This window comes from Rhinoraja longicauda, chromosome 10 (genome assembly GCF_053455715.1).
Source record: "Rhinoraja longicauda isolate Sanriku21f chromosome 10, sRhiLon1.1, whole genome shotgun sequence".
NCBI classification, from domain to species: Eukaryota; Metazoa; Chordata; class Chondrichthyes; order Rajiformes; family Arhynchobatidae; genus Rhinoraja; species Rhinoraja longicauda.
Genome location: NC_135962.1, coordinates 58,653,058 through 58,677,788, shown reverse-complemented (window position 1 = coordinate 58,677,788; position 24,731 = coordinate 58,653,058). Strand labels below are relative to the sequence as shown.

Here is a 24,731-nt window from a genome sequence, read left to right as displayed (position 1 = left end):
TCTTCCAATTCTCGTTCCCTATTTGGCGGTCTATAATACACCCCTATAAGTGTTGCTAAACCTTTCTCATTTCTGAGTTCCACCCAAACTGCCTCCCTAATCGAGCCTTCTAGTCTGTCCTGCCAAAGCACTGCTGTGATATCCTCCCTGACAAGCAATGCAACACCCCCACCTCTTGCCCCTCCGATTCTATCACATCTGAAACAATGAAATCCTGGAATATTTAATTGCCAATCGCAACCCTCCTGCAACCATGTTTCACTGATCGCCACAACATCTGTTGACAGTTGAAGTTGGTGTTATGTCCCAGGAAGAAATGAACACAAATGACTGAAGTTATTTCAGCTTTGACAACAAGGTGACAACCCTGCAAAATGCCTTGGGATATCTTGCTGTGTTGAACTTGTAAATGCAAGTTATTCTCACTGCTTCAGAGCTGAGCTCTGTTTAGCGTCATGATATTTAACCCATTATCCTTTCTTTGGCTCGGCTCAGAGTGAAGCTTTTAAAAAGACAACATTCCTACAACCTTGTTGCTTCCTCATCCACAGCTGTTGTTTATCCTTCTCAGCAAAATACTTTCACAGCAGAAATGTAAATTCCTTCTTTAGTACCTCATCAAAACTATTCTCTCTTCGTGTTCTCAATCTGTTTAAGCAAAGACCAAACAAAATGCTTGCGTTCTCCACTAATTAGCAGTTGTATGTAGAATAATTTCTTCTTGCTCTTCACAAATGTTTGTAGGTTAATTGGCTGGGCAAATGTAAAAAATTGTCCCTAGTGGGTGTAGGATAGTGTTAATGTGTGGGGATCGCTGGGCGGCGAGGACCCAGTGGGCCGAAGGACCTGTTTCTGCGCTGTATCTCTAAATCTAAAATCTAAATCTAAATCCAAGACTCAAGTGAGGCTGAATTCGCTCACAACACTACATTATAAATGCATCTATTATTAATAAACCATTTCAATCTGTACTCCAGTGTGATTTGCGGGGTGTAATTTAGAGCTGGCCGTTCTTGGTGAACTAGTTCTACTCTTGTTTTTGCCTTTCTGGGATTGCTTTTCCGGTTTTTCTGGGTTAATTTGCTTTTTAATTCTACTTCAGTCATGCTGGCTCAAATAGAAAAAGTAAAACAGTGCAAGACACCGTGTTTAGCTGTGTACAGCTCCAGAAACCTGAGGTAAATGGCACAACATTGATAAGCCATTTGCACAGGTACATGGATAGGAAAGGTTGAGAGGGATATGGGTCAAGCACGGGCAAATGGAACTGGCTAAGATGGGGCATCTTATCGGCATGGACGAGTTGGCCCAATGGGCCTGTTTCCATGCTGTTTGACTCCATGGCTCTATGATGACGACGCTGACCTTGGGCTGCTGCCTGCATGGAGTTTGCATGTTCTCCCTGTCACCACAGAGGTTTTCTCTGGTGTGACTTCTCTAACTTCAGATAGTCCCTGCTTTCCCTCTATCCCCTCCCCCTTCCCAGTTTTCCCACTAGTCTTCTTGTCTCCGACTACATACTATCTTTGTCCTGCCCCCTCCCCTGACATCAGTCTGAAGAAGGGTCTCGACCCCAAACATCACCCATTCCTTCTCTCCAGAGATGCTGCCTGACCTGCTGAGTTACTCCAGTATTTTGTGTCTACATATAGATGAGGAGTAAAAATTCCTTTCTGGAAAAATAACATTTATCAAAATAACACAAGGAACACACAGTAACCCAAGGAAGAAACTTAGCCATGGAAATCTTGGAGATGACCCTTCCATTGATTTGGAACTATTCCTGTCGAAGAGTGGCTGAAACCAGCTGCAACGTTTTATTTTAAAAAGAGTTTTAAATTCATGAAATTCCTACCGTTTTGTTTTAACAGACTACATTACCTGAGGGAATTTTTATTATTGTTCACGAGGTAATGTGCGCATTTATATGTGCGCATTTATATTGCTTTTGCATCAGACTGTATGAATTAATTGCATGTTCTTAACCTTGATGCCTTTTATTCTGTTTCCAGCTTATGGAAAAGTATTTCTCGTGAGAAAAATCAGCGGCCATGACACCGGACAGCTTTTTGCCATGAAGGTTCTGAAAAAGGCAACAATAGTTCAAAAAGCAAAGACTGCAGAACACACCAGGACAGAGCGTCAAGTGTTGGAACATATTCGACAGTCACCGTTCCTTGTCACGTTACACTATGCCTTCCAGACAGATACAAAACTCCATCTAATTTTAGGTAACATTCACAAATAGCTTTCACTTATTTTTAAACTTGTTTTCACTTATAGCTTTCACTTATTTTTAAACTTCAGGTTTTTTTCTCCTCCTTTCTTCTCTTGAGTGCAGTTCTGCAGTTGTCTCTGGCATTTAGCCCACGCTGTAATTAGTTCATGTGGAACCCTCTGTATGAGTGACGTTGTAATGTCAATGTGAGAGTGGCGAAGTTTCTACAAGGAAACCGTTGTTTTGGCACTAACAAAGTCAGTCTGTCCCCAAAATCCATACTTCTGTTAAGAAGCTTAATCTCGCTTTCAGGCGCTGAGTGGTTGCTGCTGGCTGGAATAAGGTTGAGGCCCACTTTCACGGTTGAGATTTGCTGGATTCTCTCGTCACCGGGCGGCCACGGTGGTGCAACGGTAGAGTTGCTGCCTTACAACGAATGCAGCGCTGGAGACCCGGGTTCCATCCTGATTATGGGTGCTGTCTGTTCGGAGTTTGTACGTTCTCCCTGTGATCTGCGTGGGTTTTCTCCGAGATCTTCGGTTTCCTCCCACACTCCAAAGGCGTACAGGTTTGTAGGTTAATTGGCTTTTATAAATGTAAATTTGTCCCTAGTGGGTTTAGGATAGCGTTAGTGTGGGGGGATCGCTGGTCGGCGCGGACCTGGTGGGCCGAAGGGCCTGTTTCCGCGCTGTATCTCTAATCTAATCACCTATCCATTTTCTCAAGAGATGCTGCCTGACCCTTTGGGTCACTCCAGCACTTTGTTTTATTTGCAAACCAGTATCTGCAATTCTGTATTTTTCTATGTTCTCTATTGCCATCCTATTGGATTGAGCAACATTGCTGGAGATCTGAGGGATTTGTTTTTTTTCCACTGAGAATGGTAAGTACCTGGAGCAAGCTGCCTGAGGAGGGAATGAAGACAAATACAATTACAACTTGGATGGGTGCTTGGCTAGGGAAAGAGTGAGAGAGATAAAAGCCTAATGTAGGCCAATGAGATTATCATAGATAGGAATTAGCGTCAGCAAAGGGTCTGTTTCTGTACTTTTATAATCTGACTAGACCAAGTGGACCCGGAGGGCCCAAACCTCTCCTGCATTGGTGCAGCATCCTCTCCTCCCCCTCCCCTTCCTCCCCCCTCCCTCCTCCCCTCTCCCTCTCCCCCCCTCCCCTTCTCCTCCCCCCCTTCCCCTCCCCCTCCATTGCATCCCCTCAACCCCCCTTATCCTCCCTCCTCCCCCCCCCCTTCCTCCCTCTCTCCCTCCCCCCTCCCTTCCTAGGAGATAGATTTAAACTTTAAAATGTGAATAACTTTAAAAATATAACACCGATTTCAATGAAACCTCTTCCATTAGCACCAAAGGGATGACGGTGAGTAAGGTGGACCTAAAATTGTGGCGCTATCGTGTACCGTTTTGGCTATAGTTCAGGAACAAACAAACAAACGAGAGTTTTAGTATATAGAAATGATTTTAACCCTGCATACTGTGAAGTGATTTGTGTCAGACCTCTCCACGAATCATGTGACATTGTTTACACGTAAGGTAGTTATAAATCAAAATGCAGTCTGTTGATTGTCATAATCTGCACTGTGAGCAGCATTGAGAGGTTGTATATGTACTCCCCCCCCCCCTTCATATTTGCTGTCTGATTAATTTAGTAACTGGACTCTTAATTCCTAATGCCGACTCTTAATTCCTTATTTCGTAATTCCTGTTTGCTGTAATTCCAGAACTATTTGCAGGCATTTGGTGGAATTTTTATGTTGATGTCTATTTGGTCTTTGCTGGTATACACTACCATTTTGAGAACATAATTTTCATTGTTGCTATAAAATATGCTCCTGGGCATTCTTGCAGAAGTACAATAAAGCTTGTGTACTATTGAGTTTCTGTCCGTTGTTGACCTTTTGTAAACATATGAAGATCTGAACAAGAATATTGTTGCTAGGACAGATATGGCAAAAGTATTCATTTTGTAGTGGTATCCAAAACTGGGGATCATAACAATAAGATGGTCATAAAAAGCTGGAGTAACTTAGTGGGACAGGCAGCATGTCTGGAGAGAAGGAATGGGTGATGTTTCGGGTAACGACAGTTCCTTCAGCTTTTTGTGTCTGTCTTTGGTTTAAACCAGCATGTGCAGTTCCTTCTAACACAATAAGATGGTCATCATTAGTTCCAAGGTTAGGAATCCAAAATGGAATTCAGGAAAAAAAACATTTTAACCATAGAGTGGTTGGAATGTGAAGCTTTCTATCAGAAACAGAATAACAAAGAGAAAAAGCAGCTAAATGCATGAGGGAGAAAGGACTGAAAGGATATGCAATTAAGATTAGATAGAAACATCGAAAATAAGTGCAGGAGTAGGCCATTCGTACCTTCGAGCCATTCAATATGATCATGGCTGATCATCCAAAATCAGTACCCGTTCCTGCTTTTTCCTCATATCCCTTCATTCCTTTAGCCACAAGAGCTACAGTAAATCTAACTCTCTCTTAAAAACATCCAGTGAATTGGCCTCCACCGCCTTCTGTGGCAGAGAATTCCACAGATTCACAACTCTCTGGATGAAAAAGTATTTCCTCATCTCAGTCCTAAGAGATTAGTGTGCAAAGTTAGAGCACATGGTATTGAGGGTAGGGTATGGACATGGATAGAGAACTGGTTGGCTGACAGGAAATAAAGAGTACGAATTAACGTGTCCTTTTCAGAATGGCAGGCAGTGACTAAAGTGGGGTGCCGCAAGGCTCGGTGCTGGGACCCCAGTTATTTACAATATATATTAACGATCTCGACGAGGGAATTAAATGTAACATCTCCAAGTTTGCAAATGATACAAAACTGGGTGGCAGTGTGAGCTGCAAGGAAATTCTATGAGGCTGCAGGGTAACATAAATATGTTGTGTGAGTGGTGGGCAGATGCATGGCAGATGCAGTATAATGTGGATAAATGTGAGATTATCCATTTTGGTGGCAAGAACAGGAAGGCAGATTATTATCTGAATGGTAGGTAGACACAAAATGCTGAAGTAAGTCAGTGAGACAGGCAGCATTTCTGGAGAGAAGGAATGGGTGACGTTTCGGGTCGAGACCCTTCTTCAGACTGATGTCAGGGGAGTAGCCCCACTCCCCTGACATCGATTTAAACCATCATCTGCAGTTCTTTCTTACACATTATCTGAATGGTGTCAGATTAGGAAAAGGGGAGGTGCAAAGAGACCTGGGTATGCTTGTACATCGGTCACTGAAAGTAAGCATGCAGGTACAGCAGGCAGTGAAGAAAGCATTGCGAGAGGATTTAAGTTTCGGAGCAAGGAGGCCCAGCTGCAGTTGTACAGGGCCCTGGTGAGAACGCATCTGGAGTATTGTGTGCAATTTTGGTCTCCTAATTTGAGGAAGGACATTGCTATTGAGGGAGTGCAGCGACGGTTCACTGGGTTATTTCCCGAGATGGCGAGACTGACATATGATGAAAGAATGGGTCGACTGGGCTTGTATTCACTGGAATTTAGAAGGATGAGAGGGGATCTTATAGGAACATATAACATTTTTAAAGGATTGGACAGGCTAGATGCAGGAAAACAATTCCCGATGTTGGGGGAGTCCAGAACCAGGAGTCACAGTTTAAGAATAAGGGGTAGGCCATTTAGGACTGAGATGAGGAAAACCTTTTTCAATAGACAATAGGTGCAGGAACAGGCCATCCGTCCCTTCGAGCCAGCACCGCCATTCAATGTGATCATGGCTGATCATTCTCAATCAGTACCCCGTTCCTGCCTTCTCCCATACCCCCTGACTCCGCTATCCTTAAGAGCTCTATCTAGCTCTCTCTTGAATGCATTCAGAGAATTGGCCTCCACTGCCTTCTGGATGAGATTCACCCAGAGAGTTGTGAATCTGTGGAAATCTGTGCCACAGAAGGCAGTGGAGGCGAATTCACTGGATGTTTTCAAATGAGAGTTAGATTTAGCTCTTTGTGCTAAAGGAATCAAGGGATATGGGGAAAAAGCAGGAATGGGGTACTGATTTTGAATGTTCAGCCATGATCAGATTGAATGGCAGTGCTGGCTTGAAGGGCCGAATGGCCTAATCCTGCACCTATTTTTCCATGTTTTCTAAATGGCCTACCCCTTATTCTTAAAACTGACCCCTGGTTCTGGACTACCCCAACATCGGAAACATTTTTCCTGCATGTAATTCCTGTGTATTTCTGAGGAATAACCTTTGTTGTACTGAATTCATTCTGATGGGTGACCTTACTGCACAGAGAGCAGGAACAGAGACAGAGCAATGTAGGAATGCCAAAAACAGAGCACGAAGACATGCCCAGCAGGTCAGGCTGCAATGTCCTCCAGCCCCAGAAGAAAAAAGGACCTGACCGGAAACGTCAGATGATGCCTGTTCTGTTGAGTTTACTCCAGCATTTTGTGTCTTATCTTCGGTGTAAATGAGCATCTGCAGTTCCTTCCTACAGAAAAAAGGCCCAGTTGCTTTCCGCAGATTCACTTTCAGAAAAATGTGGCAAATCAGAAGAACTTTGTTCTTGTTCTATCCAGTAGGAGAGGAGTGAGAACATGTACAAAAAATGTTTTCAAAGCCTCTGTTCACTGTGGTGGAGGGAAAGCCATGGTTCTAGAAGAAGATAGCGGAGTGAGGGGGTATGGGGAGAAGGCAGGAACGGGGTACTGATTGAGTGATCAGCCATGATCGCATTGAATGGCGGTGCTGGCTCGAAGGGCTGAATGGCCTACTCCTGCACCTATTGTCTATTGTCTATTGTCTAAGAGGCACCCACCTGTGTGAATTGCCGGTGTTAAACCTATTGCTGAAGTATGAAATCGAAACGAGACTGGAAATGTCAGTGGATTGGGTGGCATCTGTGGAGCAAGAAATTGTCACTATTGCCTGTTGTGCAGTAAGGTCTCCCATCTGTAATATGGATGTTATTCCTTCTCTCTCCGTTGTCACTGTGTGATTTGCTGGACATTTCCAGCATTCTCCATTTGGTTTTAGGGTTCAACACCAGCTGTGACCTGTGTTTCACAACTTTAGCGTGCCCCTTTGTTCTCTCTCTCTCGCTCTGATTTTTCCAATTAATCTGTCATCATACAACTCAAACAACAAGATCACTCAGCCCACCATATTTTCAGCCTATTGAGACATTCCCTTTATCCATTCTCCTCATCCTCCCGGTAACATGAAACTAATTTGTTGTCTAACTTTCCCAGATTTGATGAAGGATCTTGAACGATGAAACGGTAACACTTTTTCTCTTTCCATAAGTGTTGCTTGACAGGCTGAACCCTTCCAGCATTTTCTGTTCTTATTTCAGATCTCTGACATTGTTGGAGTGCCTTCACATGAACGAGTGCAGCAGCTCAAGAAGATAGCTCACGACCATCTAGGGTATTAAATGCAGGCCTTGTCAGAGATCCACAGAGATGAATAAATAACCGTTAATAGCGAGTGTAAATTAGATTTCAGCCAAGGGTCTCGACCCGAAACGTCACCCATTCCTTTTTTCCAGAGATGCTGCCTGTCCCGCTGATTTACTCCAGCTTTTTGTGTCTATCTGAATGATGTGAACCTTTCTTACAGACTTGACAGTTGAATGTATGTGCTTCATAAGAACTAAAGCAAGTTCCTGTTGGCCAATTTTGTATTGACTCTAATAGAAATTTATTTTTCTCCAATGGTGGATTAGGCTATTTCTATAATTCCCCCTTTGGGAGCCTTGCTAAAATGTAATTAAACTTTTTCTTTCATTTCAGTATCAAGTAAAATAAAACTAAATGGGTCCAACTTAAGCATGGTATTATGTTAAATCGTAGATACTTACTTTTCGGATAAATTCTGAAAACAACAGTTTTCGAGAGAGTTTGATGTTTTGTGATTTGGTGTTAATAAACATCAAATCCATGAGACAAATAGATGTGTCATGTACAAACCAAAAAATATTTCTGTCACTAATGGCTCGCGGGAACGGCATTTCTCTGGCGAAGACTAGTAGTATTAACAGTAAATGAATGCACTCATTCACGACATGCCTGCAGTACTCCTCTTTCTCAACCCACAAAAGTTGGCATTTGCTTCGAACCATTAATTTGGTCGTACTGTTTGGAAACTAAAGCCTCTACCACCAACGTGAAAAGTCCGTAAGCAAATTACAATACAGATGCTCCTCAACTTACGATGCTTCGACTTACGATATTCCGACTTTACGATGGTGCAAATGCTGGGCAATGGCAGCGAACTGCAGCTTGCTTCCAGTCACGTGATCAGGTGTATTTAAATGTGTTTTCAACTTACGATATTTTCGGTTTACGACGGGTTTATCGGAACGTAACCCCGTCGTAAGTTGAGGAGCAACTGTACAATCCCTATGGTGGATAAACAAGTGGCTGAGGGAGCCTCCACTTTAGTGATGACATTTATTTGAACATCATTGCTCCTAGCACTCACTAAATCTTCACTGAAGAATGGAATCGAGAGCATTCGATCGTGGAACACGTCTTCCACAACTAGAAGCAGCTGGAAAGAGCTTTCAAACAATTTACGATGCTGAAGACATTGTTGAATCAATAGGTCTGAATACCTAACTTCCAAGATTCTGTCCAGTCCATTACCGGTTTATTCATCTGATTGCTGTTTTTCCTGTTTTTGATTATGCAGTTGGAATAATTTCCCGACCGTGGTAAAAGTTTCAATTGGTATTGATTTTTCACAAAAAAACAGATGGCTGGAATTTCCTACAGAGGTGTGTTCCGTTTTCTGCTAAAAATATTTCCACTTGATACTGCATTAGAACTTGGACTGATAGAAGGGAATAGGGAAGATGGAGGGATAACGCCACAGGCGACAACCTGTCCAGGTGTGTTCTCTCATTGTTTCAGGACAAGTGTCAAATCATCCCTTCCTTCAAAGGCATCCTAGTAGTAGCGAAGACACCCATGCTAATATTTATTTTCTTTCCACAGTCCAGGCAGAGGAAGACAGTTGCTCTCGATGAGGGATACATCGAGGAGGAAGAGGAATGTGAGAATGGGGTGGTGAGGGAGGGGTGAATAGCTATTCATAAACCTGGGAAATGCAGAGCTAAGCTTTATCATGCAACTTGGCCCCATTGAGATGAAGGGGTGAAGGAAAGCCGGAGCTGCATAACGTTGTGGACCTCTCGCCTCCCCGTCATGCCATCACAAAGCTCGGCTCTCGACAACCGGGTATGTGTGGCTGCACTTTAGTGGACCGAACAAGCACATCCTGGCACGTTCTCTGGTTTCCAGGCGTGAGATTCAGAAGCGGTAGAGGAATAATCTGCAAAAAGATATCCACTGAGCAAATGGTATGGTTCAAGGCAGCAGTTCTAAAGAGGTATTTGCCGATGTGTTTGAGAATTCTGGAAGCTATTGGTAGTAACACAGAGATTCTTACAGCTGCCACCACTAATTCTGCAATGCACAAATATGCAACAGAGCTACAAGAGAACTAATGTAGCAGGTGGTGTCTGCATTGTGAGAGCACAGTATGTCAACTGGCAGCAGCACAGATTGGTTGCAACTTCCAATGTATGTTGAGGCTTATTTTTTGTGGGTCTGTGAACTAGTCTCCTACCAAGTCCTGGAGGTTCTGATTGTGTCCAATGTGCTGATTACCAGAGTTGTATTTCAAGGACTCGGAAGTGTGGAATGCATGCACCAAGCACCTGCTGCTTTCAGCTCGAGTGGCAGCATCGCTTTGTGCTGTAGACTTGTGAAGTAACACAAAGCTGCAGGAACGTGCAGCATTCGCAAAGCAACTTGGACTCTTCATCATGTCAAGGCCAGTAGCAGCCCTGGTTCAGAAGCAGTTTTGCTCATTGATCATCTGCAAGCCTTTAACTCAATGCCTGGCAACTTCCTATTTTCCTGCACTTCTCTGGTTCAAAGTTTACTGGACTATAATCATGGAAGGCTGACTTGTTAAGGTGCTAAACGCAAGGTGAGTAGGGGAATAATAGTGTTTGTCTCAGCCACTATTTATCAAGGAGTGGGAGGGCGGTAATCTGTCGGCTGGAAGACTATGATCAACACCTTGCTCCCCCTCCTTTGATATCTGCATCAATTCCAAACTGCTGTGGCAGCCTTTTGATTGAGAATGGTTAACTAAACTTATCAAAGTTTGGCAAAGTTGTAACATTTGTAATGTTTTAGTTTGATTCATCTTTCCAAAGTTGATTCTTGTTCATTAAATATTTTGTTGCTGTAAATCATTGTTCAAATTCTCCGTTTAACGTTGTCATAAAATATTATGATTTCAGTCCGTCTTAACCTACCTGATCTCCCGGTGGCTCAGCACTTAACTCCCCCTCCCATTCCCAATCTGACCTTTCTGTCCTGGGCCTCCTCCATTGCCAGAGTGAGGCCAAGCGCAAATTGGAGGAACAGCACCTCATATTTCGCTTGGGTAGTTTATACCCCAGCGGTATGAACACTGACTTCTCTAACTTCAGATAGTCCCTGCGTTTCCCCTCAATTCCTCCCCCTTCCCAGTTCTCCCCGTCCTAGTCTTCCTGTCTCCGACTACATATATCTTTGTCCCGCCCCCTCCCCTGACATCAGTTTGAAGATGCGACCCGAAAGGTCACCCATTCCTTCTCTCCAGAGATGCTGCCTGTCCCGCTGAGTTACTCCAGCTTTTTGTGTCTACCTTATGATTTACATCTGTGGGTTCAATTACAGGTGGATGGAAACTCCTGTTACAATTTGTTCATATGTCAGGAAGAAATCCAACAAAACATTTGAAATTGTTATAAATGACTTGCCTTGTTCCAATCCTGTAAGTTTAAAAAAAATAAAATCTTTTAAGATAAACGAAGATGTGTCTGACCTTTCTTCTGGTTGCAACTTCTACAGAAACAATCATTGGTTCAGTTCATGCTTCACAAGCTGCTGCCTGCCTGCTTTGTCCTCATGTGTGATGGCTCCTGAAGTGAATGTACTGTATGACCCCCATGTTCCAAGATCATCTGGCTGGCTTCTAACCTATTTATCCAACTAGCCCATCAACCTCCTTCTATCCAGCCTGGTGAATCCATTCACCCCATTTCTACCGAGGCATGATATTGCAGAGTGCAGCACATAGAGTCTAGAGGATAGACTCTATTGAAAGGCAACTCCAAATAAGTCGATGCAACAGAAGTATTACTTGGCATCCTCATGCTGGGTGTACATACTTAGTAGACACAAAATGCTGGAGTAACTCAGAGGGACAGGCAGCATCTCTGGAGAGAGGGAATGGGTGGCGGAGATACCTTGATGTCAGGGGAGAGGGAGATACCTTGATCAGGAAGTGTAGGGCCCTGCTCTCTGACTCTATGACCAAGTTTTACCCCAGGCTCGCTACCACTGCCACGTTTGTTTTCTCGGTGCTTGCTTGCCCCTCCATCTTCGACCTTGGGGATTCCAACTCGGACAGTCGATCTGCCGCTTTTCGCAACAGTTCTCCTTCTGTGCCCTGGCGTTCCACACTGGCTGCGATGTGCCGGCACCAGCAGGCCCTTGCCCTGACTCTCCTGCAGCTCCGGGTCTCACTCACCCACACCTGCAACGGGCCCCAACTTTACTTAATTCTATGCCAGGTCCACGCCCTCACACCTTACACTTCCTTATCTATGTATCTCCCTCTCCCCTCAGTCTGAAGAAGGGTCTCGACCCAAAACGTCACCCATTCCTTCTCTCCAGAGATGCTGTCCGTCCCGCTGAGTTACTCCAGCATTTTGGGTCTACCTTCGGTTTAAATCAGTATCTGAAGTTCCTTCTTGTACGTACTCGGTTATGTAATTCTGCTAAGTCTTTGTGAATGTACAAAGTGTGTGTGTGTGTGTGTGTGTGTGTGTGTGCGAGCACATGTTTGCAGAGGCTGGGGCAGGGCTACACCCATTATAATTGTAAAGCCATTTGTCATGTATACTTCAGTTAGCCATGTAGTCTATTCATATTCAGATTATTATGTCAGTAGCCTGTCAGACCTGAAATGTTAACTGTTCCTCTTTCCACAGATGCTGCCAGACCTGCTGGGTGTATTTTTTTAATTTCAAATTTCTCACATTTGCAGTTTTCTTTTCTTATTTTCTCCCTTGCTTTGTACCGACCCTGCCCATGCATGTAAGATATACATATGGCATAGCAGATGGCCCAAAAAACGATGGGTAGCCTCTTTGTATTTTGCATTTCAGTTAAGGTAGAATGCCTAGGAAAAAAACTGCAGATGTTGGTTTAAATCTAAGGTTGACACAAAATGCTGGAGTAACTCAGCGGGTCAGGCAGCATCTCGGGAGAGAAGGAATGGGTGACATTTAGGGTCGAGACTTCTTCAGACTGAAGAAGGGTCTCGACCCGAAACGTCTCCCATTCCTTCTCTCCCGAGATGCTGCCTGACCCGCTGAGTTACTCCAGCATTTTGTGTCTAAGGTAGAATGCCAATAGACAATAGGTGCAGGAGTAGGGCATTCACCGTGAACATGGCTGATCATGCACAATCAGTACCCCGTTCCTGCCTTCTCCCCAGATCCCTTGAATCCGCTATCATTAAGAGCTCTATCTAACTCTCTCTTGAAAGCATCCAGAGAATTGGCCTCGACTGCCTTCTGAGGCAGAGAATTCCACAGCTTCACAACTCTCTGAGTAAAAAAGTGTTTCCTCATCTCCGTTCTAAATGGCCTACCCCTTATTCTTAAACTGTGTCCCCTGGTTCGGGACTCCCCCAACATCGGGAACATGTTTTCTGCCTCTAGCGTGTCCAATCCCTTAATAATCTTATATGTTTCAATATCCCTTTCATCCTTCTAAATTCCAGTGTATACAAGCCCAGTTGCGCCGTCTTTTAATGTACGACAGTCCCGCCATTCTGGGAATTAACCTAGTAAACCTACGCTGCACTCCCTCAATAGCAAGAATGTCCTTCCTCAAGTTTGGAGACCAAAACTGCACACAATACTCCAGGTGTGGTCTCACTAGGGCCCTGTACAACTGCAGAAGGACCTCTTTGCTCCAATACTCAACTCCTCTTGTTATGAAGGCCAACATTCCATGGGCTTTCTTCATTGCCTGCTGTATCTGCATGCTTCCTTTCAGTGACTGATGAACTAGGACACCCAGATCTCGTTGTACTTCCTCTTTTCCTAACTTGACACCATTCAGATAATAATCTGGTTTCCTGCTCTTACCTCCAAAGTGGATAACCTCGCATTTATCCACATTAAACTGCATCTGCCATGCATCCACCCACTCACACAACCTGTCCAAGTCACCCTGCAACCTCATAGCATCTTCCTCACAGTTCACACTGCCACCCAGCTTTGTGTCATCTATAAATTTGCTAATGGTACTTTTAATCCCTTCATCCAAGTCATTAATGTATATTGTAAATAGCTGCGGTCCCAGCATCGCGTCTTGCGGTACCCCACTAGTAACTGCCTGCCATTCTGACATGGACCAATTTATCCCCACTAATCTCCTATTTGCCCACTAGTCTCCTATGTGGGACCTTGTCGAAGGATTTCTGAAAGTCCAGGTACACTACATCCACTGGCTCTCCCCTGTCCATTTTCCTCGTTACATCCTCGTTACATCCCTGCTGACTTGGCACGATCCTGTTAATGCTATACCCTTGTGCATATTCCAGCAATTTACTTTTGCAGTCAGAAATGCCAGCAATCCTGAAGAAACCTAGTACCTTCTGCTTTTCTCGGCTGAGGTCATCAAATGCAGTGAATTTCCTGGCTTGACCTTAAACTAGTTTGTGAATGCAGGTTCTCTTACTGTTCCTTGACTGTACAGATCCCACATGTTCATGAGGGCGTCAATTACAGAAATGAAGGTTGCTTGCTGATGGCCAAGGTGATCTCTTCTGTAGTTAAGGCTCTGAATATTTGTTGGTAGACACAAAATGCTGGAGTAACTCCGTGGGTCAGGCAGCATCTCGGGAGAGAAGGAAGGATATTTGTTCACCTTCTTGGGATTGCAGATGAGCTACATGAAAAAATCGTAGATGCAAGGAACTGCAAAGGCTGATTAACAAAATAGGACACAAACTGCTGGAGTAGCTCTAGGGGCAAGACAGCATCTCTGAAGATCGTGGATCAGTGACGTTTCGGGTCGGGACCCTTCTTCAGGCTCTTGAATTTAAAGTCTTTAACTAAAGAGTCCCGACCCTAAGATTAAGTTTTTCCAGCATTTGCTTGAAAAAAAACTGTCAGGATTCGTAGAATGAAAATTACTTTGACACTTCTGCATTAGTTGATTTGCACCTCATCGAAGTGGCTCCAGGTGCTCATGTATTTAAAAAATAATTGGTTTCAATTTTATGAGTCGAGTCAGCACGTTTGCAGGAAATTCACACCCTGGTTTCTATTTTGAGGTGGGGCCAATGTTCATGAGCTAAGATGTGTTAATATAGATCAATAGATGTGTAAATAATTAAGGAGATTTGGTCATAGAATATTTATATATAAAGTCATTTACACCGAAGAGATTAAATAAAATCCCTGCAAGGCTTATGCTCTGCTTATTTTCTGGCAGGATGTCTAGTGTGTTCTAGCCTGTCTCCATGCTGTTCCTCTTAAAAAAATATTAGCTGGAACAGCTTGCTGTATTGTTTCCCGAGAACTCGGTGTGCCTACTGATCCAGAATATAGATAAGTAGACAAATTGATTTTGAAGGCAGACACAAAATGCTGGAGTAACCCAGCGGGTCAGGCAGCATCTGGGGAGAAAAGGAATAGGTGATGTTTCGGGTCGAGACCCTTCTTCAGACTAATGTCGGGAGGGGACGGGACAAAGATCCCCTGCCTCGTCCCCTGACACCAGTCTGAAGAAAGGTCTTGACCCGAAATGTCACCCATTCCTTCTCTCCCCAGATGCTCCCTGAGTTACTCCAGCATTTTGTGTCTGCCTTCGATTTAAACCTGAAGTTTTCTGCAGTTTTCTTTCTGCAGTTTTTCTTTTCTGAAGTTTTTTTTCCTACACATTGAATTTGTACGCCAGCGATAGTCTTTCGATGGCAACATGATTAGATGTACTGTTGGGCAGCCATCTTTTTTGTCTGCTTGCAGCACTCCTCCATCTGAGGGAGAGGATTTTGAGTTTAAGTTCTAGTCCAGCCACGGAGGCATGAAATTTGGGCTGTGGTTTCATTGCTATACGAGGAAAAAACTTGCACTGCCAGGGGTATTGGTACTATCACATGTACTGAGATCCAGTTAAAAACTTTGATTTTATGCTAGCCAGTCAAATCATGTGTACAATCAAGCCATATGCAAGTACAACCAGGTATACACAACTGAATCTTGGATGGAATGTTGAGGCAATGTCCCAACATGCTGTTTCAAAGAACATGAGGCTTGTCAACTGTGCAGTTGTAACTAATCCTGATCCTTTAAAAACAAAACAAAAAAATCATTTTATGGGGATTTGACTGTTTTTGGTCAGGCCTATATTTATTGCCATTTATTACTTCATTTATTATTTGTTGCTATATTTATTACTTCAGATAGCCCTTGCTTTCCCTCTCTATCTATCCCCTCCCCCTTCACAGTTCTCCCACTAGTCTTCCTGTCTCTGACTACATTCTATGACCCTTCTTCAGACTGGTGTCAGGGGAGGGGGCAGGGGATCTTTGTCCCGTCCCCTCCCCTGATATCAGTCTGAAGAAGGGACGCGACCCGAAATGGCACCCATTCCTTCTCTCCCGAGATGCTGCCTGTCCCGCTGAGTTACTCCAGCATTTTGTGTCTACCTTCGATTTAAACCAGCATCTGCAGTTCTTTCCTACACTATATTTGTTGCCTATTCCCATTGGGGCGGCATAGTGGTAGATTTGCTTGCCTTACAGCGCCAGAGACCCGGGATTGATCCTGACTATGGGTGCTATCTGTTTGAAGTTTGCACATTCTCCCTGTGCATGTCTTCAAAAATACTGTAAGAAATTAGATGCTCTATTGGCGGTTTTGACAGACTGTTTGGTTAGCAATGGCATGGCGATGTGCACAAGGCATTTATTCATAAATGTTTGTACTCTTTAAGTTTTAATTGATCACTATGGCAGCATGGAAATGTTACCATGTTAATGCATTACAGAAATTGAAAGTAATCGGTGACCAGAGTGATAAATGTTTATAGAAAGTTACACTAAGGCAGTTTTGTTTTTTATGGATCGTTGCTCTTGGTCACCACAACTGCTGTTTATGATTCTACATTTACTTTCATGGGTTTAAATTTGGTAGTGGTGCGGTGGAATTTGAACGAGTCTCTGCATCAAGTGTATTGCTATTAAAGTAACGTAACCATTTGCCACTGTACCCAAATTGTCATTGCACTGTAACTTCTACAAAATGCATGGAAAGTTTCTCTTATCCCTTCCTGAACACTTCAGAGTTCTGAGGCCCATGGGTTGATTAGTCATTAATGTTCACACCAATCAGCCAAAACATTATGACCACTGACAGGCGAAGTGAATAACATTGATTATCTTGTTACAATGGCACCTGTCATGGGGTGGAATATATTAGGCAGCAAGTGAACAGTCAGTTCTTGATGTTGATGTGTTGGATGCAGGAGAAATGGGCAGGAGTAAAGACCTGAGCGACTTTGACAAGGGCCAAATTGATATGGCCAGACGACTGGGTCAGAGCATCTCTGAAACGGCAAGGCTTGTGGGGTGCTCCCGGTCAGCAGTGGTGAGTACCTACCGACAGTGGTCTGAGGAGGGACTTACCACAAACCGGCGACAGGGTGTTGGGCGCCCAAGGCTCATCGATGCGCGAGGGCAACGAAGGCTATCCCGTCTGGTCCGAACCGACAGAAGGTCGACTGTGGCACAAGTCACAGAAAATTTTAATGGTGGTCACGGGAGGAATGTGTCACAATACACAGTGCATCGCACCCTGCTGCGTGTGGGGCTGCACACGGAGGACTAACAGCATACTAGGCAGGTGGTCAGAATGTTTTGGCTCATCAGGTCATAATGTTTTGGATGATCTGTGTATAATGCCTCTAGAAAGGCTGTAAGAACCAGTAGTGATATCTTCAACCAGTGGAGGAAGGAACTGCCGATGCTGGTTTAAACCAAAGATCGACACAAAATGCTGGAGTAACTCAGCGGGACAGGCAGCAGCTCTGGAGAGAAGAATGGGTGACGTTTCGGGTCGAGGCCCTTCTTCAGACTGAAACCTGTGGACATCTTTAGCCTCTCCCTGTTTTCATTCTGAGGTCCCCCCTCCTTTAGGAAGATCACTTGAATCCAAGTGATGAGGGAAAGACAAAGCAGCAAGCCTTAATGACTCCCGTCCAGCAGTTCTGTCATCAAGAAGTGCTTCGACAGGCTGATCATAGCGCTCATCAACTCCGCTTTCCCAAACAACCAGATCCACTACAGTGTGCCTACTGCCACTAACAGGTTCGAAGGGCCGAATGGCCTCCTCCTGCACCTATTGTCTATTGTCCACGGCAGACTCCATCTCCCTGGTCCTGTACTCAGCCTCAGAACTCCATAACTCCATCCAAACTCCCCTCCAAAGCCCTGGATCAAGAATGTGCCACCAGTTTCATGAACAGCATCTTCCCCACTGTTATCAGACTCTAGAATGGACATTTCGAATGCTAATTCCTGAGCTCCCAGTCATCGCATCCCTTGCACTTGTTTTCATTTGTAGTTGTGACAGTATATTTCTTTGTCTCTCTCTTGCTCTACCCTGATGTACGTATGTGTGATTTGCCAGGAAGGCACACAAGCAAAGCTTTTCACCGTATCGTGGTACATGAGACAGTACTAAAGCAATACCTTCATGAAATATTTGTGCAACCCCTTTAATGCTCCAAAATGTCCTAAAATGTTACACAGGAATGTAACATTACACGGGAATGTAATCAAACCAAATTTGACACAAGCCAGATGACCTAAAGTTCGATGAGCAACAAGTGGCCCTAGTAACACCAAAACAGCTTCGTGAACGAGATGAAAAATCAGTTTCTGTGCATGGTAGAATGGAAAATGTAATAAAATCAATTTTCAACCAAATGCCTAATCTCTGCATAGCTGCTTTTTTAAATGCAGTACATATGTTTTCATTTTGATGTGAAATTCATCCTCACAGATTTATCATGTCATGATATTTTGCTGTATCTTATTCTAAACAGGAGCATTATTAACAATATTGATTTTAGGGAACTCATTAACACCCATTTTCAGAAAGCCTTTAAGGTGCCACACGTGAAGCTGCTAAGGAAGATGAGAACCCACGGTATCAAAGGGCAGATACTAGCATAGATAGCAGGCTGGCTGGATGGCAGAAGACAGAGTGGCAATAAAGGGGGCTTTTACTGGTTGGTTGCCAGTGACTAGCGGAGTTCCGCAGGGCTCGGTGCTGGGGCCGCTACTCTTCACGTTGTGTATTAATGATTTGGACGAGGGGATTGAAGGCTTTGTGGCCAAGTTTGCGGATGATACGAAAATAGGTGGAATGACAGGCAGTGTAGAGAAAGCAGGGACTCTGCAGAAGGACTTGGACAGGTTGGGAGAGTGGGCAGAGAAGTGGCAGATTGAATATAGTGCAGCAAAGTGTGGAGTCATGCATTTTGGGAGTAAGAATAAAGGCTGAAGGCTTTATCCAAACTCAAATCAACAAAGAAATGTAGATAATAAAGATATCCTCCAAATGAAGAGGTGTCAAGATAGTACAGTGTTGTGTCGTACAGCACAGAAACGGGCCCTTCGGCCCATCTTGCCCATGTCGACCAAGATGCCCCATGTTCAGTTTAGTTTATTGTCACGTGTACTGAGGTACAGTGAAAAGCTTTTGTGGCGTGCTAACCAGTCAGCAGAAAGACAACACATGATTACAATCAATCCATTCACAGTGCATAGATACACGATAAGGGACGCTAGTCACATCTGCCCGCATTTGGTCCATATCCCTCTGAACCTTTCCTATCCATGTGCCTGTCCAAATGTCTTTTAAATGTTGTCATAGTACCTGCCTCAATTACCTCCTCCATATTGTGCTCTGCCTGACCAGTGAGCAGGGTTTGGGAAAAAAATACTTTGTAGTAATTAGTCTCCTAATGATGCCCCCTTTTCACTAAATCTTTTCCTTTAACTTTAGTCATTCCACTGTAACTAAGATTCCAGAGCTCATGACATTGAAAGTACCAGAACTACCTTCGGGTAGGTTTTTGTGCGCGCTTTCTAACAAAAAGCCAGCTAAGTGCATCCCATTTGTGGTGCCTGCTGCTATTTTGGACCTGTTTTTATGGTGCCTTCAGCATTCAGTCCAGGCATACTGTATGTACTAGCATCTGCTTTCCCAGCTTCCATGGAAAATTGTCTACAATGGAGAAGAGTGTGGCCGAACATAGATTGTTTCCTTGCAGTCAATCCAAGTTTAAAGTTATCCATGTTACAAAGGGCACTGTGGATAGTGCAACATTGGGTATTAATTAAACTGATTTATTTATGGAATCCTAGTTAACAAAGTGCAGATATAACGAGATTGTTCTGACCATTTCATAATTCCTAAACTAAAAGTCATTTTGAGAAATGACTACAAGTGATTTGTACCTATGGTCAGATTTATAACACTCAGCTTCAACATGGATAGAAATTTTAATCAGTGACTTTTCACTTTAAATGAAATTCTAATCAGTGACTTTTCACTTTTAATGATTGGGAATCTCTCAGCAGGAGCACAGTCCCTCACGAAGGGTCTTTGACTAGAAATATTAGTCCTCTTTTTGATTGCACAGACACTGCCTGACCTGAGTGTTTCCAGTATTTTCTGTTTTTATTTCATATTTCCACCATTTCTGGGTTTAAAAAAAATATTTCAGGAGTGCAATTTACTTGTTAGCTTATTTGTGGTGTTGAAAATATTTCAAATGCAGCCCGACCAACATCTCGTACAAATGGTGTTTAGAATCCTTTAAGTTGTAAGGAGTCCTTGAACATGGAATTGACGTTAGGTTTTTGTGTTGTAGGTGATTTGTTGAGATGGTTAACATTGTGTTGGTCTTTGGAATTTCTCAATGTCGGAGCGATGAGCAGGGTTTTGTTGGCTACCAAGGGTTCAAGAGTGTTTATTTGTCATCTGCGCAAGACGTGAGCCGGAACTATTAAATGTTTATTTGCGAAGATAGGCACAAAATGCTGGATTAACTCAGCCGGTCACTCAGCATCTCTGGAGAGCAGGTATGGGTGACGTTTCGGATTGAGACCCTTCTTCAGACTGAAGGGTCTTGACCCAAAATGTCATCCATTCCTTCTCTCCAGAGATGCTGCCTGTCCCGCTGATTTATTCCAGCATTTTGTGCCTATGTTTGGTGTAAACCAGCATCTGCAGTTCCTCCCTACACAAATGTTTATTAGCTGCAGGTTTACAGGGGCCTACTTGTCCATCTCACTACGACAGTCGAAATTTAGCTTCACCTCTGCCTCCAGAACAAAACTTGCAATTTTCCTTTTTTGCCTTAAATACTGGACCATTGTATTAAAGTCAAAGTTTTTTTTGGCACCAACACTTTTCAAAGGAGGGCATGTATTATTGAACATTGCACCTTGCTGCTTGCAGTAAATTATGGGGTTTAATTACTTTCCGTGAATGGCGGCAACAAGCTTAAACATAATAAGACTTTCACTTGGATATGAGCCTCTAGGGATAGGATTTTTTTTTGTAACATTTGTGTTGTGCAGCCTAATGTTATTGGTTTGAAAACATCCGTGATGAACAATCTGCGTGACACAGTTGAAGCCAAAAGAAACGTTCTTTCGTAGGTCAGTGAACAATAGAGTGATTGTTCTGTCTTTTTCTAAATTGTATTTTTCCCATCCTTGTACCAATTGATTCAGATTGTTTTTCGTTCCACAGTGTTTCATATTTGTTCTGTACGGTTCAGTATTGTTTGTATTTCAATTCCAAATGTAGCCAAAATTAAATCACAAACATCTGTACACAAAATGTTCTGGGGAAAAGCCACCGGCCATCAGAACAGTCAGGTCTTTGCTTTTGTCAAGGAAAACTTTCTCTCTCCATCCCGTCCCCCTTCCCAGTTCTCTCCATCCCCTCCCCCTTCCCAGTTCTCCCACTAATCTTACTGTCTCCCACTACATTCTATCTTTGTCCCGCCCCCTCCACTGACATCGGTCTGAAGAAGTACCTCGACCCGAAACGTCACCCATTCTTTCCTTCCTTGCTGCCTGTCCCGCTGAGTTATACCAGCATTTTGTGTCTACGTTTGTTTTTGTCAAGTCAGGTTGAGATTATTGTCATGTGCATGAGCACGATGGAGTACAAGTAGAATGAAAAATCACAGACGCAGATTTTAGACAAACACACAAAAAATGCATGAATTTCACATGTATTCCACAAAATTTCTAAAAGAAAGAAGATTGCCAAAAATAAGACATTAGTGCAAAAACATAATTTGAAAAAAAATGTCCAAAAGTGCTCCGTTGTTGCAGGATTAGGGTTGTGCAGGTTGATTCATGAACCTGTGTAGGAAGGAACTGCAGATGCTGGTTTACACCGAAGATACACACAAAATGTCGGAGTAACTCAGCAGGCCAGGTGGCATCTCTGGATAGAAGGAATAGGTGATGTTTCGGGTTGAGACCCTTCTTCAGACTGAGAGTCATGGAAGAGGGGGACATAGAGATATGGAAGGGTAAGGTGTGAAGATGAGAGATCAAAGGGGATGGAGGTCAAGGAAAATGTACATTGGATCATTATTAGCTGAGGGGAAGGTGACAACCCAAAACGTCACCCATTCCTTCCATCCAGAGATGTTGCCAGTCCCGCTGAGTTACTCCAGCATTTTGTGTCCATGGCCCAAGAACCTTGTAGTTGTCGGAAAGTAGCTTCTCCGGACTTCAGGCTTTTAGATCTCCTGCCTGATGATAGCAGCAGGCATGTGAATTTTCCACGGATTTCCGCGTTTTTGAATCCATTTTCCGCGCTTTTTGCATGATTTCCACGTTTTTCAAGTTGCCAAAATCGTGTTTACCAACGGAGAAATAGGATCGAAAAAAAGAAAGAAAAAAAAAGAAAATAACCGGGGTTCCTCAGAACACTAGGGTTCTGCTAGAAGTCGCTAGGGGTTCTGCAAGAAATAGCCGCTAATCATTGAAATCCGGACAAAATTACGAGAGCCCACTTGAAATCCCCCCCTCCCTGGAAGTCCCCCCGAAAATGTGGCACCCAGGCTGGGCAAGGCAGCCAATCTCGACCTCATCGGGACTTCCACGGCTGATCGGTGGGTTGAATTTGCAACCTGCGGCCGGGGCTGTGGAACTCCAGCCCAGCTGGAGCCAGCACATCTGTCCCCATAGCCGACTTCCTTGGCTGGCTAGATAAACCAGCAAAGCTCTGGAACCCAGAGTGCTAGAAAATCAGTGGTGGAACTGTAATGAGTAAATATTAAATTTAAGTGCAGGATTATTGAACTAAATTAATAAAAATAATAAAAATGTTATTAGTATACAGTGACATATTCACATTATTTTGTAATGTCCGTCTTTACTTTGAAATGCACTAAAAGAGGCTTGAAACTGGTAATTTTGTGTGTAAATTTTCAAAACTTTTCCAATGTTTTGACCCCTGCTGTACGCCTCGCGCAAGCGCACGGCTCTTTACCTCTATTTTCTTTACCTCACTCACATGCCTTTAGCAGTGAGAAGAGGGCATGTCCAGGATGTTGGGGATCCTTAATGATAAATGCTACCTTCTTGAGGCAGCGCCTTGTGTAGATGTTTTTGATGGAGAGGAGGGAAGGCTGCATCCTTGATGGAATGGGCTGAGCCTACCACACGCTGGAGCCTCTGATTTAGATTTTAGATTTAGAGATACAGCGCGGAAACAGGCCCTTCGGCCCACCGAGTCTGTGCCGCCCAGCGATCCCCGCACATTAACACTATCCTACACACACTAGGGACAATTTTTACATTTATCCAGTCAATTAACCTCCATACCTGTACGTCTTTGGAGTGTGGGAGGAAACCGAAGATCTCGGAGAAAACCCACGCAGGTCACGGGGAGAACGTACAAATTCCGTACAGACGGCGCCCGTAGTCAGGATCGAACCCGAGTCTCCGGCGCTGCATTCGTTGTAAGGCAGCAACTCTACCGCTGCGCCACCGTGCCGCCCAGTGCTCCTGTGTGCTGGAATAGTACATCAGATGATGCTACCAGTCAGGATACTGTCCACTGAACATCTGCATAAGTTTGTTAGAGTATTTGGAGGCAAACCAAATCTGTCTAAACCTCCCAAAAAATAGAGGTGCCGCCACCATTTCCTGCAGCACAATAATAAAAACCCCAGAGGTGTGAACATTGACTTCTCTAACTTCCAGTGGCCCTTGCTTTCCCTCTCTCTCCATCCCCTCCCCTTCCCAGTTCTCCCACCAGTCTTACTGCCTCCGACCACATTTTATCTCTGTACCGCCTACTCCCCAGTGACATCAGTCTGAAGAAGGGTCTCGACCCGAAACGTCACCCATTCCTTCTCTCCAGAGATGCTGCCTGTCCCGCTGAGTTACTCCAGGATTTTGTGTCTACCTTTGATTTAAACCAGTATCTGCAGTTCTTTCCTACACAATAATAAATGTGCTGAAAATGTATTATGTTAATTGCGAGGCATTTTAGAAATCCTAAAAGGAATGTGAAAAGCACTGTAAAAATTGTAAATAAGTCATGTTTCTTGTTTGAATGTTTTCTATGGATCTGGCGCCAGCAGTATCTCAGAATTTAAAGTGGAAATGATTAAAAAATCAATTTTTGTGATTCATAAACAAGTATGGCAAAAATTCAATACAGCATTTTCTTATCAGTAAAATAAAATGGCATTATGCTGTTAAACAGCTGTTTCTGTGAGACATTATCTCCCTCTATGATGTATTTTCTACATTGTATTCTCTCGTTTTTCTTTTGTGTGCGTGTAACACTTTATTTTCTGTGACAGACTATGTGAATGGAGGGGAATTATTCACTCACTTGTCACAGAGAGAGCGCTTCACGGAGAATGCAGTGAGAATATACAGTGGGGAGATAGTGCTGGCATTGGAACATCTGCACAAGGTAAGGCTCACCATTTCTGGCCAAGGAATGCATTTGTTAAAACTACAGAACATGCAGCATGGGAACTGCCCCACAATGCCTGTACCCAACATGATGTCAAGTTAAACTAACCTCTGCTTGGATACAATCCTTTTCTCCCCATTCTCTGCATATCCATACTCGTACTTTATTAGCCAAATATGTTTTGCAACATACAAGGAATTTGTCTTGCCATACAGTCATACCAATAAAAAGCAACAAAACACAAAATACATTTTAACATGAACATCCACCACAGTGACTCCTCCACATTCCTCACTGTGGTCGGGGGCCTCGAGCCTTCCATTGACGGGACGATCCTAACTCCCGTAGCCGGTGGCGATCGGGCTTCCATGTCGGGGTGATCAAGCTCCTGCATCGGGGGGGGGGG

General features: G+C 43.8%; 1 protein-coding gene across 3 annotated transcripts in view; it reads left to right on the top strand.

Annotated features, from left to right (window-relative positions):
• Nucleotides 1–24,731, top strand: part of LOC144597488 (ribosomal protein S6 kinase alpha-5) — a 167,778-nt gene that overhangs the window by 47,907 nt on the left and 95,140 nt on the right. For all 3 annotated transcript variants that reach the window (XM_078406942.1, XM_078406944.1, XM_078406943.1), the window contains 2 exons: nucleotides 2,013–2,231; nucleotides 24,207–24,322. In XM_078406942.1, the coding sequence (XP_078263068.1) occupies nucleotides 2,013–2,231; nucleotides 24,207–24,322 (335 nt within the window). The remainder of the gene's footprint in view (nucleotides 1–2,012; nucleotides 2,232–24,206; nucleotides 24,323–24,731) is intronic.